The 20,291-nt window shown below is 41.3% G+C and overlaps 1 protein-coding gene across 5 annotated transcripts in view; it reads left to right on the top strand.

Moving 5' to 3' along the window:
• Positions 1–20,291, top strand: part of tenm2a (teneurin transmembrane protein 2a) — a 232,366-nt gene that overhangs the window by 59,805 nt on the left and 152,270 nt on the right. For 4 of the 5 annotated variants that reach the window (XM_030101622.1, XM_030101630.1, XM_030101613.1 and 1 more), the window contains exon 3: positions 19,669–19,713. The exons of the other annotated variant lie outside the window; for it this stretch is intronic. In XM_030101622.1, the coding sequence (XP_029957482.1) occupies positions 19,669–19,713 (45 nt within the window). The remainder of the gene's footprint in view (positions 1–19,668; positions 19,714–20,291) is intronic. 5 annotated transcript variants of the gene reach the window in all.

Here is a 20,291-nt window from a genome sequence, read left to right as displayed (position 1 = left end):
TGTGTGTCTTGACAGGTCCTTGATGGTATTTTCCAAATGCAACATCTTCATCATAGCTTGAAAAGGTAACCTGTGTGTTTTCAAGAAATTTGAGAAATGGATCAATGTGACAGTAGTTTGAAAAGAAAAAAAAAAGTGCAATGGCACACTCATAAAAGGAATACCTTTAAAAAAAAAAAAAACAGAAAACAGACAGAGAAAGAGAAAAGAATACAACAGAATAACTTAGTTTTTCAGAGGCAATGGTAAAAACAGAAAATGGAGGATTGATTGGCGGAATGGATGAAAGACTGGAAGTCAGCGATGTGTGCTGTTCGGACACACTCCAATGCTGCACCGAGCTGACCTCACACCAGGCGATAGCTGGTCGATACCACAGTCCTCTCAGCCTATCGGTTCCCTCGAAAGCCCAGAGCCACAGATGCATCGTGGGAAGTGTGGCCACAGGAGACCAACAGTGTTGCAGCACCATATGGACTGTGACACTACGGGAGGAGGAGTGGTGCTGGAAGGATAGAGAAAGAGAAGGAGTTGGAGTGAGAAAGACACAGAGAAAGAAGCAGCAGATGACAGGGTTTTCTTTTTTTGTTTGGTTTTTTTCCATCTTTCAACTAGATATTTTTATAACCAGTACACTAGAGACAGGGTGTTATTTTGCATTCTTTGTCATACGAGGAAGGGTAATACGAGTAGACCGCTTTATTTTCTTTACCAGTAACTACTTTAATTGGACATGGGGGATACGGCTCTCACATAAATTCCCTTTTTTGTATTTTTTTCGAAGCTCTGACAAACCGTTTGAAGGAGACATTTGGTATCTGAACTGACCTGCGATATTAGTTATTAATGGCCGATGTGGCCACACTTGAAAATATGATTAACTTTGATTAAATTATAATGATGTTGTTCTTTTGGTTGAGTGAGCCATCTTGAGGTTTTTTTTTTTTTTTTTTTTTTTTTTTTTGCCTTTCACTGAGAAGTTTTGAGGTCACCCAAAGCTATTCTCAGACTGTTTGCTTTATAATGATTGTGGAGCATGAACCAATTTACAGTTCCGTGGTGTGTTAATGCATATTGATGCGGCCTTACAGGTGTCATTACTTCCATGTGCTGAGATTAAAAAAAAAAAAATAGTTGGATTCATGCATGGGTGGGGCTCTGCTTCCTACTGAGCATGTGCACTAATACATGCACATGTATTATGAGTGCCTCATATCGTTATAGCCTATTGATAGACCTACAGTAGCTGGGGAAATGTTGAGAATCTGCTAAAACTCATGATTTTTCACCAGTGTTAATCTAGTTGCACTTGCTGGTTAGTCAAATGTGAAAGTATTAAGTTATACAGTGAAAATTATTGGGAGTAAAACAGATGTCCACAGAATGTGTCCGCAGCCAAATTATGACTCTTGGAGGCGTCTGTTGGAGGGGGAGCAACAAAGAAAACTCCAATCGTATACTGTGGATTAAAAACTGTATTTTCAAATGTTTTTGATTATTTATAATACCTACACAATGAATTTTTGTCACCATGCATACTTTATGTTCTTAAAATCTCTAGATGTGGAAAACTTGTGCTGAGACCAGTTCCAGTGGCCTTTACAGTTGAACACAGCTCTCTGTTACGTACCACATCGGTCGGAAACAAAATTATGACTGTCCAGTATTGTGTACATCCCAAACCTTGTTCCCTCATAAGCAGTAAACTGTGATGCATTAGTGTTATTTCAGATCGGTGCACATTTTCTCACCGCACAAGTTCGCAATTCCATTTTTATGTGTGATGTAGTACACTTAAAAGTTCTCTGAACTAATTCAACTGACCATATGTTCTGCTGCTTATTTTTCACAGCTAAATTACCACTCACATATAAGATTTGTAAAAACAAAAAGAAGTTATGGTCAGAGTCGTGCCTTTGCAAACGGACAGCCACTTCCAACATTCAGAGCAATAATTGACCGTCTTAGAAGTTTGCCTTGCAGTTTGTGTCCATGTATCTTGCATGGAGTGTAGACATGTTCATCACAAGTTTCTGTACTTTTAATTTACTGAACTACACTCTTGATTATACTCATTTATCATTAGTAAAGAAATATTAAATCCTCCCTGCGAATGCAGCTTCAGAGTGATTTGACAATTCCTCATATGCTACATAGCTAAGACATAAACAAAACATTACCCCAACAAGTAATTAACCAGCCAACATGAATACGCTATCAGGCTGAATCAGCGAAGAGGAACGTAAAAGAACTCCGTCTGATTGTCTCGCTGCCACAGTGCACAGAAAATCTATTGTCGGGTGCAATTATGATAATATATTAGGGAATTTTAAATAGATATCTCATTTTAGCTTTATTTTTCAGTTTTGGTAAACTAGCTGTCCCAAGTGGCTCCTTGAAGATCCTGATAAAGCGGGTTCAGTGGCGTCGTCTAAGAGACCCCCCACTTTCATTGGATCACAACTTCTCTGCTTCCCCCATTACACACTCATTACCTTGGCTGCTTGGATAAGCACAGCACAAATAACACATTCTTTCCTCAACATAACATGCAGCAGCCTGGAAAGCTCATTACAAGTGTTCACTGTTTAACACCACAAAGCAACATATTCAAAAACACCAGTGATCCTAATAAGGCACATTGTCAAGTCTCATTCTCACAAAAAAAAACTGAAATATTAGAGACACATTTGGTGGCTTTAGTTGACACATGAAACTCTAGCTGGTCTCATTTCCTTGTCATTTTTCTTTGGATTTTTAGTAAGCAGCATGAATCACTGTTAAATCGGATCACTTGACAGAAATACAAATATGACAAAAGTGTAAACTCAAATACATCACTGTGAGCAGTCAAGCAAGGCACATTACGGCGTCCTGTCTTAGCACAGCCTCTCTTTGTTTGCCCGTTCTCGTTCGCGTCTCTGTCTCCCTGATCTTTCAGCCTGTACTTTATGTCTCTGTCTCACCCTCAATCCTCCCTGCAGCTCCTGTTTAGCACCTCCCAGAGGTGCACCGTCCCTGCAGGTCTACCTCTAGACGTTGGCATTATCACAGGCGCTCCGGTTTCCAGAAGCTTTGGCCTTTTCCTTTCGGGGGGATCTAAATGAGCCCCTCTACATTCTCCTCTGCCGTTTTGCCCCCAGGGCTGGAATCCACACAGAGAACCCACCACCCACCTGCTGACCTTACTGCCTGGACAACACTCAACATCATCTACTGTCCCTTCTCAGCTGCCGCTCTCTTCCCTTCCATCTACCCGTCTCACATTTTTCTCACTTTCTCTTATGTCTCTTTCTGCTCTTCTATCACACCTTTCATATCTGCTTTCTCTGTCACATTTTTCTCTTTCTCTCACCCTCGCTGTTCCTATATTGTTGCTTTAGTGGTCATATCACACATTTGTTATGTTGAGGTTCTCTCGATGGATTTGAGAATGAGCGTGCGGGGCGCGTCTTCATTTTTGATTTCACACAGGCTTCGGCTGCTATCGGAGCTCCATATGTTTGACCTGGTGTTATCAGAATGAGCTCGTTCAAGCTTAAAGAGCTGCGGGGCACATTCAGTAAAGCCTTATTTCACTCGTTTTGCACTCCCTTTCTTGATGTGACGAACGAGGAGAGCAGCCAACGGATCGCTTTGTCCGAAAACTCAGCCTTTCACACTCTGGCATGATTGCCTTTACCGTCTTCATTCAAGACCAAGAGGCAACAAAAATGCACGGTTAGGTGGCGGGAAAGAGGCTTTAAACTATAGAGGCATTCTTTGTTTCATCAGTCCTCTCTTCATTCTTTAGAGAGGCTTCCAAGTGTCTGCAAGAACAGCGTCAACCAGCAGAAACCTCTCATAATGTGTCCTCTCCAGCAGGATTCGGGACTAAAGCGCTCCCTCCAGAGAAAGCAGCTTCCCATGTGACCGTGTTTGCAAAATCCTCCATGAAAAGACGAAAGGAGTGCAGCATGCACGATAACTTTGATTAAGTCTATTATATCATGTAAATGTGAAGCCTTTTACTATTTCGAGTGTCTTCTGAGCAAGAGTGTTGTCTCTACAGTGGCCACTATCTCCTAAGATCTCTTTCAATTAAGAGCGTCCCAGTGATTTAACATGACGCTCCTATCCTCGTGTGCAGATTAACAGCGGGTGTTATCATCTTATGCCACTTGACCACCAAAGGTTTGGCCATCTTTAAGCAGAAATGGAAAACTTTACAGCTCCAAAACCCACTTCAGTCTGTCTCTCACCCACAAGTTTTCTAACTTGCAGTTCCAGCTGACGAATTCGTCGAACTTCAGGCAGCTCCCTCAGGAACTACAAACAACTTTATGAAACACTTTTATGCAGAACTCCCAATGACTCGTAAACAGGCTTTGATGTGTAAAATGCGCCGAGTTTCCCTTTAAGACAAACGTTTGGTGGGTGCACAGAGGTACCCACATGTTTGTGTCTTCCACCGCTGCAGAGACCCAGTGTGTCATTTCTGGTAGAGGTGCCTCGGGTCCTCGGGGCCTCTGGCTTCCAACAAGTACAATTGTTGATAGCCAGTGGGAAGCCAGCGAGGGTTCTTGTCCTTGATGCTTTCCCGAGGACTTCTTCTTCCTGGTTGTGTCTCTTGAACAGTGGTGGCTTGAATTAGGGGAATAGCGTGTACCTACCACATGTTCGCCTCCCAGTGATGCTTATTGCTTGCAGCGGCTGGTGACATCATGTGTCACAGACGGAGCACATGTCTGCTCGCAGCCTTTCACGGCCCGACAGTGTAGCCGACAGTGACAAGGGCTGCAGTGCACGGGGACGTGGGATGCTGAAAAGTGAGAGAAAACAAGTGCAAAACTCGACCAGAAAAAAAAAAAAGGAAAGAAAAATCAAGAGTGTGTGTTTTGTATTTTTTCTCAGTGTGTGTTCACGCACACAAACTTGTGTGTATCCATGCATTCCGCTGGGTAACAGTCAACCTGGACCGCTGATGATCAAAGAGAGAACAAAGCAGCTGCATGCTATTAAAAATAAATGGCGGTGAGATTAAATACAATCCCTCCCCTCTTCCTCCGATCCCTCTTTATCTTTGTCTTCTCCCTGGCATTCTGTGCCTCTGCCAGCTGCTGACACTCAAAAGCATCCCGTAGCTGCGGCAATAGAGCAGCGGAGTTGCTGAAGAATATCCTGGGGCTGACGCCGCTCCACTCCTCCAGTCCTCAATGCACTCCCACTCACCCCATCCCAATACTCGCTCTTTTAGAACGGAAACTGCTCTTGTGGGTTTGGATGTGTGGCCTCTACACATGCGAGGAGGTCCTTAAAGGGGGGCTATAACTCAGAGGAACATCTGGTGCAACATTTGGCACTTATAAACTCACACTCAAGCTCCTGTACATGTCAGAGGGGCCCAGTTTACCGACTCACTTTAGCTCTTTACCCTGCATTATGAATTTCTCCACATAAATTTTTGGTGAAGGAGTAAAAGTGATGATTAGTTTTTTGGCACGAAGCGCAGGTCTGTCGCCACCTGATGTGCCCTTGAGACTCATTCTCTAACATCACATGCGGAAATATACTTGAGCTCGGTTTGGCGAATCCTGTCTGTGCTGTAAAAGTGAAGGTGCTAGCTATTAGCAGCGACGTTGGCACAGGTGCATGCACACACTCGCATCCAAACACTGGGTAACAAATGAGACAAATAATAGGAAGAGGCCGGGGAAATGCATGCTGGAGGTGGCAGCTATTTAGCACCGATCCTGGCTCTCATTCATAAACACACACACACACACACACACACACACACACACGCATGCACGCGTACGTGCACATCAGGCAACAAACAAGACAATTAATTGACAGAGTCCAGGGAAATGCATGCTGACATCTGCAATTTTCTTAGAATAAAAAATCATTTATCAGACAATTTTCTGTGGGTTTTTGTGTGAGTTGAGTTAATCTATGTTTACTATGTAATGACCCTCTTTGACTCTGCTTTGGCAGCTTTTGATAAATGAGGCAGATTGTAAATGTCACTGTTATCAAGTGTTGTTTTTTTTTTTTTTTTTTTTTTCCCATTTTTTTTCTTTCCCTCAGCAGAGTCACTTGCTTCCTCGGCTGTAATTAAACATGTTCCCCGGCAACAGCATTCGAACGTGTGTATGTGGCAAGCTACTTATACAAGCTTATGTCTGCATTGATGTTGCTTTCTGTCGTCGTTTCGGTGACACAAATCAGAACAATCCAAAGCAATAATTGGCTTTCCTACTGATATTTCTGCATGAATAAAATAGCCTTCAAACACTATTGGATTGACATAGAGATAAAGACATGATAAATAAAGATAAAAATGTTCCACAAATAGTATGACCACATCTGAATTTATGTGAGGGAGAGCAGATGATTTGATGTGTAAATACATAAATTAAGAGATCAAGGAAACAATGCCATAAATACGAGTCTTGTTTTCCTTGGATATATATTGTATGCAATATAAAACAAATATATCTTATCTGTGTTTGGAATGATTGAGTCACATATTATGTACTTTAAATTATTCATTTTGCCGAGGTTAAAATGTGAATTTTCAATCACTTACACAGCTGCTGCAGAAATGTACGATTCAAATCTTGATTTGGTCCCTGGTACTCATTTTCCACGTTGTCATTCTGGGGAAACGTTAGACATCTTCGAGATCGCAAACATATAATTAATCTGGCGCGGCTGTGCTGGACCACCCTCCAGAAACACCATATGACAAAACCATCAAGTTAAATGCGGTGCTAAATGCTGGCTCTGTCATGATCACTCTTCACTGGCAAAAAAGATGGGCTCTTTTTTAAAGTCATCTATTTTTCATAAACTTTAACCTTGTAAATCTTTGTCCCTTTTAGTCGCCGTCTTGACATTTTAATTGATATTGTCTGTGAAGCACTTTGCCATGCTGTTTTGAAAAGTGCTCTATAAATAAAGTTTATTATAAATAATCTGTTCTGGGGAAAAGTACAGCCACGTGAAGCACAATGGCTGTTGCTGTGGTTACGTGCAGTTTAAAGTGGCACTGCACAGTTCGGCACGCTTCTTTTTTTCTTTTTTCTTTTTTTTTTTTAGGGAATGAATCAAATTCCTAATTGAACACGTAAGTGCAGGAGTTACTACTGACTCTGATACCAAATGTAGAAAAATGTCCCCTTATGTGTGGTTTTAAATCAGCTACATCCTCGAAAAATCTTTCTTTTTTACTGTTTTATTGAAGTCGTGGGGAGTTGGAGCCGATCTCAGCTGACAAAGGGTGAGAGGCAGGGTGCCTCCAGGACAGGTGGCCAGTCCATCACGGGGCTAACGCAGAGAGACAGACAGTCTCTCTCTCTCTCTCTCTCTCACACACACACACACACTCACACAATGTGAATTTAAAGACATCACTTCACCTAATACTGACCTGTGTGAGGGAACCAGAATATTTCGGGGGAAGAAGAAGAGAAAAAAAAAGGAGAAGATTAAAACTGACAGGAAAGCTACACCATAATGCTACCGCACTGTTGAAGCAATGCTAAGTCATAAAATGTACATCTAATCATAATACAGCATATTATTGAGGTGACTAACTCCAACTTCTTTCATGAGGTGGGACTGTGTGAACCGCACCCTTCGCTCTCATTCTGGCTTTGTTCTCGCCGTGCTGTGGGTGGAGCTGAGCTCAGACCTGGGGGCGATGTTTCGGAATCTTGCAACATGAGTTAGATTGGTGTTTAATTGCTGATAATTGATGATAAAACTTGGTTTGCCCTGTGGAGCCACTTTCTGTATTTGCAGCTTAATTATTTGGTAGCGCTCTCTGTCTTTGCAGCACTTTTTTTTTTTTTTTTTTTTTTTATTTCATTTTATTTTTTTTGTTCTTCACTTTTGAAAAGCATATCATGCTCTGTCAGATGGGAAAAGTCTGTCTGTGTTTTGTCTTATTGCCTGTGCTGTCTGAGGCTGGTGTGTGCTCAGCTCTCAAGGCCTCTGTAATCATATGCCTAAAATGCAAAACACATATTTGCGAGGCACATGGCAAAGACCATATGTCCCATACACACACACACACACACACACACACACACACACACACACACAGAGTTCTGTCCTCATTGCCTTATAGAATATAACTCTGACTTACACTCATTGCGTGCAGACTTATTCGAACTTCAGCTGTAATTCCACTTACCCAGCACTTGTCCTAAGCTTAAAATAACTAAACACAGTCTGATCTTCTATTTACACCTTAAAGCAAACTCAACTCAACCTCTTATGTCCTTTCTCTACACACATTGTTAAATTACAGTAGTTTAAATTGATTACATTACATTAATTTCGGGTGACACACTCTATAATCAGCTTTTGTTTTGAAGCACTGAACTCCTTCCTATTATCTTGAGTCTCTTTCTGCCTCAACGTTGAATGTTTTCTGATTTCTGTTTATACTGCATAAACAAATGGTGTTTTGTTTCTTGAAAAAATTGAGTTCTCTGTTGATGCCTGAAGGATCGGTGCTTCTGTTAGGTGTATTAAAATTTCTTTAGAATGCTCTTTGCTCTGAACTGATAGGCCAGTGAGAATGGGGAGGCGAAGTCAATGCTTTGTTGGAACAGGCAGGAAGTTAGGTGACGGCAAAGGAAACTGAAGACTACGTAGCTGAGCACAGCAAAGATTTTTGTTTCTTTGTTGTTGTTGTTTTTGTCGACTTGTTGTGTTTTCTTGTTTGTTGAAGGCTGTTTCCTGACTGACACTACACACACATATTTTCAAACGTTCTGAGGATCTTACATTATCTCGCACCATAAACTCAACCAAAACAAAGAGTAATTCATTGTTTACTGTAACCAAGCCTGTAGTTTGATTCTCTGCCCCACAAAAGGCGTCTTGTCCCCATAATGTGAGCTTTTACAGATTTAAATCTGTCCAGCGTAGTGTTTGAATCATATCTACATCGATGGTGCTTTACGTGTTCTCGTGGTGTCAGCCACTTGAACTTGACAGGATTTCTGAACATCCGTCGACTTTATTGACTTTCCCGTCAGTGCGAGTGGAGAGCTGCCATAACCAGCAGTCCGGTCAACTTTGGCCCGCTCCTCATGGATGAGTGCTGTTTCACTGCTGCGAGCTACACCTCCCGGTGACAGGGCCTCCTCCGGAGTGCATGGTGTTGTGTCATGTCCTGTCATGTCCCGTCCAACCCAGACTGCTGTCCTCTGGGCAGGAGTGGAACTAGCCCAGGAATGGATGACATTTGTCACACCTATTTCCGTCTCCTCATTAGGAGGCGCGAGGGCCCCCGTGGCTCGAGCGGGAACCAAACGAACGGATGTCATCTGGGAGGTGTGGGAAGTGTTTGACCACGGCGCCACGTTTTGGGGCATATCTGTAAGGTCGTCGCTGCCCTGCTAATGGCGGCGTTAATGACACACCACATGCGATGGGATATGTACTCTGTGTGTGTGTGTGTGTGTGTGTGTGTGTGTGTGTGTGTGTGTGTGTGTGTGTGTGTCGGTGTGAGACGAACATTTGAGCGGTTGGCTGTCAGCGAGGGTTGTCTTCGCATATCGCTTACAAGGCCACCGTTCAATATTAAGAGTAAGAAAAACTCTGAGAGTCGAAAAGAAACAGAAAATAGATGTTGGGGCATTTATCAAAACAACAAAAACATTCAGATGCCCATTTAATCATTTATGAAAACCACTCTTTAAGTTTGGTTTGGTTGAAAGCAGAGCTCAGAATTCACCCTGACATGCCCATTAAAGCCAGAATTATTCCGTTTTTGAAGAATAGAAATGAGGGTAAAGCTTTGTTTACTGATTACAAAGAGCATATGTTTTGTTTCTGGATGTCAGGATAGCATTTTTAAACTTGACAGCATCCACAGCTGCAAACAAATGTGTTTTCAATTTCACAAAAAAAGAGTCAAAGAGTAATCTTCTTTTGAAGGATGAGGGTTTTTCTCTGATGGTCATGAGGCTGATGACTGAGATAAGTTATTTAGACGTACAGGAAATAAAGCGGTATTAACATAAAAATCCTTTAATACGCTAAGTAAGGGATTACAGATTGACTAGAGAGCAGATGTTAATGTCAAAAGAATAAAAAAAGCTTAATATTATCAATGCTGCAGTTGTTTTCTTAACAGATAAGAAGCTAAATCTGTGTATTTGTACAATTGCAATTCTAGAAATATTTGGGGTGAATCATCAAATGGAAGCAAAGGCAAAGTGAAATGGTTGTCGTATTCATAATTTTGTATTTTTATTTGCAACAGAACCTCAAAAAGACATTTTTGTAAGTAATGGCACAGGCCAAATATGGCTTTACCAAACAATTATATTGTTTTTTTGTTTTTTTTGTATCAACATAAACATTTTCTTCGCTTTTCGTGTTAACTTTAATACATTTTGCATACTTTTTTGGAAGTGCAGTTCTACCTAAAAAGCATCACACAGTTTGTTTTTAATAATGGTCACACTGTCAATCTAGTTTCATGATGCACCCAACGTAAATTCACCAAGGCCTCCAAAATGTTCAGATATTATCACTTTTGTATTTTCTAGACTGTAAAATGTTGATGAAAGCTGACTTTTGTGAACTCTGAGATGCGTGTCGACTGAAAGACTGTTTACCTCAGTCAGTTCACAGAGCTGTGTCCCTGACAGCGTTCACCTTCTTTAATTTTTACTTGTTTACGCTGTTTATGGGAGAATGTTTGAATGGGAGATACATAAATATATTTGTATTCTTGAGCATATAGCACGCAGGTGGCTTCACAGATAGTCAGACGTTGTCAAAGCTTTCGGTTGTCACCAGTGTGATCCTTTCTGTGTGTTATTTATTTATTTATTTTTGGGGAGAGAAGACAGACATTGACAGATTAAAATTAGGGATTAAATTTATTAGCAGAAATTGCAAGTACCAGCATATGAAACAGTGTACCAGCTGGGGGCTCAGTCAACCCGCCGTGTCTCAGGGCACCTGATGAGAAGTCAGAGCCCCGACGGGACGCCGAGTCCACCTTTCGAGGGTCGCCCCCTCCGAACCCCCCGCCCCTCCACACGTTACAAACGGTCATTTCACAGAATTGGAGAATGGAAAGTTGCGGGTCATCAGATCTTCATCTGTGCTTCCTCGTTTCCCCTCGCATCTTCATCAAAGTTTGCTCAACTTTCCTCGCATCTGCCGGTCCCTTCCTGTTTCTGCCCAGTTGGGTTCCTGGTTTCTGTGAGATTTGAAAAGTCAGCCCCTCGAGTTCAGGCCTCTCACCTCACTGTGGTTTCTAAGGGGCCCTCGGCATTACGCAAGCGACCTCAGTGAACGCTCCATGCATGTGACATGTGAAGATTGAATGTCAGTCTCATGTTCCTTCATTAAGAACTGACTATTCTGACTCCATGTGTTCGACACAAATGTGATAAAGTGAAAAATGAGTTGATTAAATGATTTATCATATGTGTTGAATTTAAGATTGGATTTAACATGCGCTACAATGCATAATTTTCACTGGTGACCCATATGATGTTTCCCTATGTATTTGATTTATCAGTATTTGGAAAAAGACTTGCACAACAAACTTAAACTTTTTTTGTGATTAGTCTTAATCTCCAGTTATTGACCGAACTTAACATTCCACTGTAAATATTCAGTAACGAGCAGAGTTTGGCAGCTTTCTCCTTGCAACTCGGGGAAAATGAAATATTTATTGCGAAGAGATGAATATCTTTGTGTGAAAAACTCACGTTAATTATCCATTAAAGGTAGTGTTCATTAGCAACCCCGTCTGTGATGTGTATACTTGAAACGTTAAATTCATTTTACACATTGCTACAAATCATCACCATGGAAACCTTTATTTTTGAAGCTGTTTGTTTTCTCATCCGCTACAGTCTGCTTTTCTCGTGCATGTGTGCACACGCGATTATTAATAGCGTGTGCAACTGGAGCAGCTGCACAGCTAATCCTCCAAACTCCGCTCTTACCTGACTCAGACAGCAGGGACCTTGAACTTTGACCTCAGTATTACGTGTATTTGAGCTAATGCCAACTGGCTTCCCTTTGCTTTTTGTCTCCCTGCTTCAGGTGCTTTCATTAAATCCACTATATTGGCATATTGTTTGGGTGCACACAGTACTGCTCTGTCTGTCTGGCTGCCTGCTCTGTCTTCATCTTTTTTTTTCTTTTTTCTTTTCGTCGTCCACATCTCCCTGCTGGCAAAAAGTGTTTACCATGACCGAGGATTTCATCAGTCTCCACTACCTCATCTTATGATCCCCGTTTTCGTCATCAGCTTGCCTCACTCCCCATCTTGCTCACTATTTCTTCTTCTTCCCCATCAAGTTAAGAGGAAGCACATTTTTCTCATCTTCAAACAGTGTAACACAGCAGCAGTCTGCGCAAAGTAAACTGGGAATCATTTTTCATTGCTTTGACGAAAAGTGAATTCAATGACATGGTCTTTCAAGTTTTGTACGGCTTCTTTTTTTTTCACAGCGGTTGTGTCTGGCCTTTATGTAAAACAGAATGTGTGTGCTTACCATACTCTTTCACTATTTGTTTTTTAATTGATCTTGAGAAATGTCCATGAGAGTGTGATTGAAAAAAAAAAAAAAACAAGAGGACTGACGATCCGTGAGTTGAACTGAAAGCCTGTATTAGTCACCAGCTTTCACTCCAATTCATAATTGTACAGACAATATGGGGCAGTTTGCATAATCTCTCCTTTTGAATGAAATTATAACATTGATCAGACTGAATCTGCAGCTTCCTGTAACATTTTCACTTTAGCAGTTTCACTACTGTAGATCATCTGAAATGAGATATTAGCAGTGCGAGCAAACCCTCTAATAGAACGCTTTATTAGTGCAGCTGGAGCTGTTTGACAATGAACCAGCCAGAAGACATCGTGTTACTGATGGCCCGACGGGCAAACGCTACATTGCTTCTCAACCGGCATGTGCCATTTGATAGTTTTTAATCAGTTTCTGTATGATCCTTTTTTATGATATTTGAGCCAGTGTGACTGGCATCGGCCATACCAAGGCTCTGTTTACATTGTTTTCAAGTGAGAAGAGAAAACTATTATAGCATTCTGGGTGTTGGAGCCAGTGATTTTTGTATTTTTGACTATTTTAATTATTTGCAATATTAATTCTGTCGGTCGGAACTCTGTGTGATCACTTTGCCAGCACTTCTTTGAATACATGCCTTTGTATTTGTATTGAGAAAATTAATTCATTCAGCATACACTATGGCTGCAATTATATTTTTCATTCTGTGTTGTATTTTATTGTCATAGATATAAAATGAGATCCTGTACGTTCAAATGAATTCCACTGTTTTATTCCTGGGAAGATATTCCGCAACAGTTAAAGAGAAGATGGAGCGTTTTAAGCAGCCATTTAGTGTCCTGAGTGTGACAGTCTATATTGTTGTCTCTCGTGTGTGTGGAGTCAGCTGTGCAAATTCTTTGAAAAACTACTGTGTAATCAATCTGTAATCTTCTTTCCAGTGTCATAATCCAGCTTTGCTTTGTTTTCCTTTATTGTTTTAAATAGTGCATTGAGCTGCTCAATGATTTGGTGGGATGTGCATGATGATTTGCACTGAGAGACCGGAGTGACAGATTGCGTGACAGATTACGGGAGACAACAGAGGGGATCCTCAGCGGGGATTTGGTCCCAGGGGAGCAGGAATATGTGCGACCCCATGAAAGTTCAGCCCCGACTAGTAAATCGCTCCCACTTCGCCGTCTCCCCCGTTCGCCTTGCCTCTTCGCTGTCTTTTCCTCTCCCGAGTATCCGTTGTAACGTTTCCCCACTCCAGCTCGCCTTTATTAAGGATGAATGTATATGTACGTTTTATTGCCTCAAAATTCATATAAAAGAAAACACAAAAGAGAAGTTCATTTTCTTCAGGGATACTAAAGTGCAGTGCAGATGAGCTCTGAATTGGATGCAAATGAAAATGGAAAATATTAAGAAGCTACGCATTTTGGCTGCTATTAGTCACAAATTCCAGAATTTTCTTAGATGTGACAAAGAAAATAAGGCTTTTACTGTTATTAGCGGTAATTTTAGCTATTTCAGGGGATTGTTGGAGAACCGGCCGTGCACAGTTGCGTTTGCCTCCTGATTTTGATGCACCCTCTTCACAAGGAACAAATGAGTTCACTCGATGTGCACTTCAGGGCAAATCAGAACTCGTTCCGAACTAGCTCTATACCCTGAATGCTTTAAAATGACATGTCCGAGGGTGGCCAGGTCTGTAAACTGCTCGATCTGGAAAAAAGCAACATAATTGCAAGGCAACGAAACCCGCAAGTCCTGTCGGCTGTACATCCTTCGCAGAATTGCACGGTGGGGTGAGGGAAAGTCAACCAGCATAATGCAGAGTCCTGCTGCCTATACTTTGCCTGTCAAACTGCTAACAAGCACAAATGATTTTTTAATGATAGGCCCCTCTACCCCACAAAGCTGTCTACTCACAAACAGCCACGCTCACACATACGCTGCACGGCGCACACATTCGCTCCCACACACATACATAATCAGTTTTATCAAGGGAAGTACATTTGGTTTAATGGATCACTGCCAATGCTATACCCACTCGCACTATTGTAAAGCTGTAAGTTCCAGCAAGATGCCTCTATTCCCTCCCTGTCACGTTTCTCATTTTGTATTTTTTTTTTTTTTTTTTCCTTTTTCTGTGAGCTGCACAAATACTCCAAATAATGATCTATCTCAGGTGCAGGAAACTAAAGTTACCACCGAGACGAAACAAGCAGCTTCACTCGTGCAGTACTTCAGCCAAACAATGGGCTTCAAATGTAGTTTGTTACATTTGAAACCTCTGTGTGCTTTCGCTAAGATGGGACAACAATATAACATTGGAGAAATCCGATAGGAGAATTAGATCCGCTTGGCTGAAGGTTCATCAGATGGTAAAACGCTGCACAGAGGTTTATAACGTAATGAGAAAGGATTTTGCAGCTTTGGAGAAGTACCATGGTGACAATCACTCTGTCTTTCCTCATGATGATGATTAAGAACAGTGGAAAGCAATCTGCAAGGGAAGTGCACCTGTGCATGCATTTGATTAGAGGAAGCTGCAACAAACAAGCCTGTGTAAAAACCTGTGTCCATTGGTGAACATTGTTTGACTTTGTAATACATTTGGAAAAGCAAACATTAATCCTTTATTTAAAGTGGTAAAATGATGCTGAAAACCCCACAAAACAAGTTTTTTAATCAACGTATTCAAATAGCTGTTATTTGTGAGTGGAACAAATACATCCACGGCCTGAAAAACTACTGAATCAGACAGAAATAACTTCTTGTAGTTGTTTTTCATTGGATATTATGTGCCAGACATTAGCTCGCTGGACCTTTTGACCACTGTTTTAAGTTGCTCAGTTGAAGATTTTTTGAGGTCTTTTTTGTTGGTAGTGCATGTTTTAAATCTCTCACAATACTTCACTGTGCTGCAGATTCAGCCTATTTGTATTGACTGAATGATTACATTATCGTCCTTTGAGCCATTACTTGGCATATCTGTTGCTCTGCTTTGAGTTGGTATTTTGTTGAAAGGTCCACATTTTGTTTAAAGTGTCTAGACAGATATCTTAACATCACATTCAAGCTTTCTCAAATGCAATTCAATTCATTCATTCATTTTTATTTGTGTGGCTCCAATTTTCAATGTTGCCATTTTATGGCACTTTTACAGAGAAAAATCCAGCAATCCCCAAGAGAGAGAGCAGGGGACAGGGAGAGGAAAAACTCTTTACCAGAAACAGAAGCAATTAGAGTGAGCAAGACAGAAAAGGACCGAGCAGGGCACAATGCATCAAGATTAACAAGTTATTAGACAACAAGCTAATTATTCAAAAGGCACACGTCGCAAAGTTGAAATCCTATATGAAGGTAGAGAGAGGACAAAGAGGAGACTGCCCAGACTGCAGGGATGGCACATGAAATAGAGATAGATACATATGAATGCATAAAGGTTGATAAATGTCTCCCAGCAGTCTATGCAGCTTTACAGTAGCTTTACTAGAAAATGTTTCAGAATTACAGTTAGGGTGGAAAGCGTTTAAGACTTAAATGTAGATACTGTGCTGTATTTTGGAAGTTTGTTCAACAACTGATAGCTGATTTCATTGCTAACTCAGGTAATATTTCTATAGCTGTCCTTAAAGTGAAAAGAGTTACACAAGGTTACACAGAAACAGCACAAATGCAACAAACAATGTCGTTTTCATGTACGGCAACTGGTCGATGCTGTTTGTTTATGTAATGAAACCACACACACACACACACACACACACACACACACACACACACGCATTCAGAGAACAATATGCTGAAAATAGTCTTTGTATGGGCGGATGACCAGGTTGAATTTGCCATTACAAGTGACCCTCAGCTATAAAACTATATGGAGAACATTAACTGGGAGTTACGATGCTCTGGAGTCGCCATTGTTGTTGTTGTCCATCTACTCACATGTGCAGAAGTCCTTTTAACCTTTTGTCCTTGGTGAACATGCACAGTAGCAGCATTTTCAAGAAATGCTGTTATCCTACATCTACACAGAGTCAGAACTGGAGCACTTTCAAAAAGTTCCACAGTGAGAACCGTTTTCAAAAAGTTGTGTTTTCAGTGGCTCTGAGCACCATTGTCGTATCGACAGACACCCGAAATGCGATGAAAGTTTTGCAAGAAATTTTGAGAACTTTATCATGTAAACGGGAGAGTTAATAAAATCAGTGTCTTTTCTTTCAAAACGAAGGGGCGACCAACCGGGGGGCTTTTGCCAATACTGACAATAAACAGCCTACTGACCATGTACAAAAATACTGCTCTTATGATTCTCTTAGGAAGAGGAACCTTGACCACTTGAAAATATCAGCGTTTTTATAAAAAAAAAAAAAAAAAAACTGTAATATAAACCAAATGAATGAACAAATAACAAAGTCCACATTGGTTTTACAGGGTTAAAGCAGTGAATCCTCCCCAAACCAGAACATTTCCATGGCCACGTTGCACAGTTGGTACGAGGTCGGAGGTGTAAAGAAAGCTTTAACACTGCAGAGCTTCAAGCCGTCAGTCAGAGTGGTCCACTCTTAACACTCATCTCGTCTATTTTCTCAACTTCTATTTATTTTCGTGGCCACGGATGTGAAGTTCCACAATCTATAGTAGAACACTGTCCTCACTTTTGCTTCTCCACGCTTAACTGAGTATGTATTTTGACCCAGACGTTGATCTCTCCCTCACCACAACATGACCAAGGCTCTTTCCATTTAGCTTCAGTGGGAAGTACTCAGGGAAATATTCTCACTCATCCTGTTTTTGCACTATTGCACAGTTTATTCCAAACCCACATCAACTTTCTACCTTTGTCTTTTCTCATTATGTGGACATGTGTTTTTTGGGCCTTTAAAATTAAATCTTTGTCTCATTTGATTGACCCCATTTTCAGAAAAAAACATGTATCAAAACCCTTACCTTAAAACCCAAACTTGTTTCACTTACTTTGAAATTCACTGCAGCGAGTACACTTTTTAATTTCACTTTATCTTAACCTGAGTTGAAAAAAATAATGGTTTGACCATTGCATTTCAGAATTTCTCTCATCAGGACCACTATTTCTTCACATTACAGTGAAAAGCAGCCTCTCTGATATGAATAGATTTAGACAAACGCAACAAGAATAAATACACATCCATGCACACACCACATTGCCTTGCCTATTTATTTGTTTCCCCACCGTATTTATTCCTAAATCTGTTTCATTCTCTGTCTTTACCTCCCTCCTCTCCTTTTTCTTTCACAAGTGAAAAAAAAATATTCATCAAAAACCTACTTCACCATAATAATTTCTCCCTCAAGTCTATTTTATAAATGTAGCACATTTCTCCTGAAAACACAGATCAAAAATAGACAGTTGTAAACAGTGAAGTCCACAAGTCAGAGACCGTGTCAAATTTTAATGTTTGATTTTAAAAAAAAAAAAAACGAAGTTGAGTTTCATGGCTTTAGAAAACACAAGGTTTAAGTTTTTAATGATTTTCAAAAGTGCTTTTTTTTTCTTTTTTTATTCACCAATCAATTTTTGAGTAAATGCGTGGCATTGACTGTGTTGAATCGTCTGTACAAAAAGGTCAGGCTACTTTGAGCTTCATTCATTGTACTGCAGCGCGCGTTCAGATGGTAGTCAGGTGGTTTTCAAGCTTGTTCCAGTAAGAAAACTTTTGTAGAGTTGTAATACATCCCTGCCTCAATTTTCCAGCATATCATCGATTACTAAGTGGCCCTGAAACGGAGGTCAGAATGCGATCTTTTGCCCAGGGTCTCCCATTGTTTATAGATGGCTAGACATTTCACAAGGTCCAGTTCACCACACAAGATGGAAGAAAACATCCAAGAGAGAAAATCAGTCCATCGATATATGATCATTGAGAGATAGACAAGAAAATTCCTCTTATCTTCTGTTGTGAACTAAAGACTGTTTGCTAATCAGAAAAAAATACTGTTAAAGACCGCTGTTGTTTCGGACCACGGTCCAGGAGAAGTCTTTGAAGGCGTATTAGCACAAAGAATGACTGAACAAATGTACTGCTTAATATTCATGAAAGCAACTGGAGGTTTTATGTGGGAGGCAAACGTTAGAAAGAACAATACTGCGACTGGACAAAAGCAAGAAGTGAAGGAAGGCTTTAATGCTTGAGATGTTCACCTGAGCATCCGCGGCAGCTCAACTTCACCCTGACCAAGAACAAGTATCACTACATCTTCAGAGAGATGCGGCACCCCTGCTTTTTTTTTTAACTTTCCAGAGAAGGACTCATACTGCTGCAGGATAATGAGCACAAACACACCTCAAAGCTTTGAAAGAAGTACTTGAAGACTTCACAAGAAGCTCTTTGAAACATGGTTAAATCATGCTGGGACGACATGGATTATCAAGACCCTGCTGTGCATGCCTGCACTTCCACAATGAACAGACATGAATATGAACCGCCGAAGGCAGCTGCCGGCGCTGCGCCGAGCTTAAAGCATGCATTAATGTGCATTATAAGAGCAAGTGTGACAGTGGCAGTGTCATATAGACAGACAGACATTGATTTTATTAGAATGCGGCGGCTCATTTCGCCCCCACATCTGTCATAATATCATGTAACAAACATGCAATTGGTTTTCTATTTGTGGAATAACTGAGATAGATTTTTGTGTCTGCTTCAAGCTCCCGCACCAATCCATCTTTCTTTGAATATACGGTGCATCGGGCTGTGTCTACAGCTGATGGCGATCAGAAGAGATTGGATTTTACATGTGTAATCACTGGTTATGGGATGTTAATTGTACAGTGCTGTGTCCTGTGGGATGTAACATTAGAGAGTTGTGGCAAACGCACACACACACACACGCACGCGCGCGCAGACAGACGCTCTCATGCACACACATTTTTATGTTGTGTTACTGTGCTCGTGTAATGTTTGTTTAGACTAGCTGTGTTTGTAGTTCAATTGCTTTCATTGTCCTTCCTGATGAGATCTGCGTAAAGACCGAGCGTGACTGTGACTGTGCAGTAGATGCGTAGACACTAGCGAGCTGTTCAGTTCGGCATCATTTGCTGAAGTTAAAGAACCTGTTTGCTCTGCTCTCTCAGGCCTCCTGGAGTTCTCTCCCGTCCTCCTACGATACTTCATTTCAGGTATGAACTAAGTGACTGTAGTTAGATCCTGTGCAGTGCAGCTGTGCCGTAGTGTAAACGATCGGCAAAGTGCCAACGTCCCCAGTGTGTCATACAGTAAAGAAAGTTCCTTTTGTCATCTCATGATCAGTGGGAGGAAAAGACAATGAAGCAAGGAAGTCGAAGAACGGTAACGCTCCCTGATGTCTCGTACTTCTTGGAAGTAGCTTGTTTGGAAGCTTGGCAAGCTGTAGCACATTAGCTGATTCGACCTGTGGAGTTCTTCACTAGCTCGTGCTCTTCAGTCAAGTCCATCTGTTTGTTTGAGTAGAAGTGTAGAGCTCCCACCCCGCTCCCTCACACCCTCCTCCTCCTCCTCCTCCTCCTCCTCCTCCTCCGCCATTACTTCCAGCACAACTCTCCAGTTTCGGGCGAGGCCGCGAGGAGGAGCCGTGAAGATCCAGCAGACGATTTTCATCTGTTTAATTCCTCTTTCTCTGATTGCGTCCGTACGCCTGATGAGTCACAGTTAACCCAGGCACACAGCTGCGCGATTCCCGGCGCACTGATTCATGCAGCGTGCCGCCACAATGCCAACC

This window comes from Salarias fasciatus, chromosome 2 (assembly GCF_902148845.1).
Source record: "Salarias fasciatus chromosome 2, fSalaFa1.1, whole genome shotgun sequence".
In the NCBI taxonomy this organism is placed as follows: domain Eukaryota; kingdom Metazoa; phylum Chordata; class Actinopteri; order Blenniiformes; family Blenniidae; genus Salarias; species Salarias fasciatus.
Note: the sequence above shows the minus strand (reverse complement) of the source record. Positions and strands in the feature narration are given on the sequence as shown.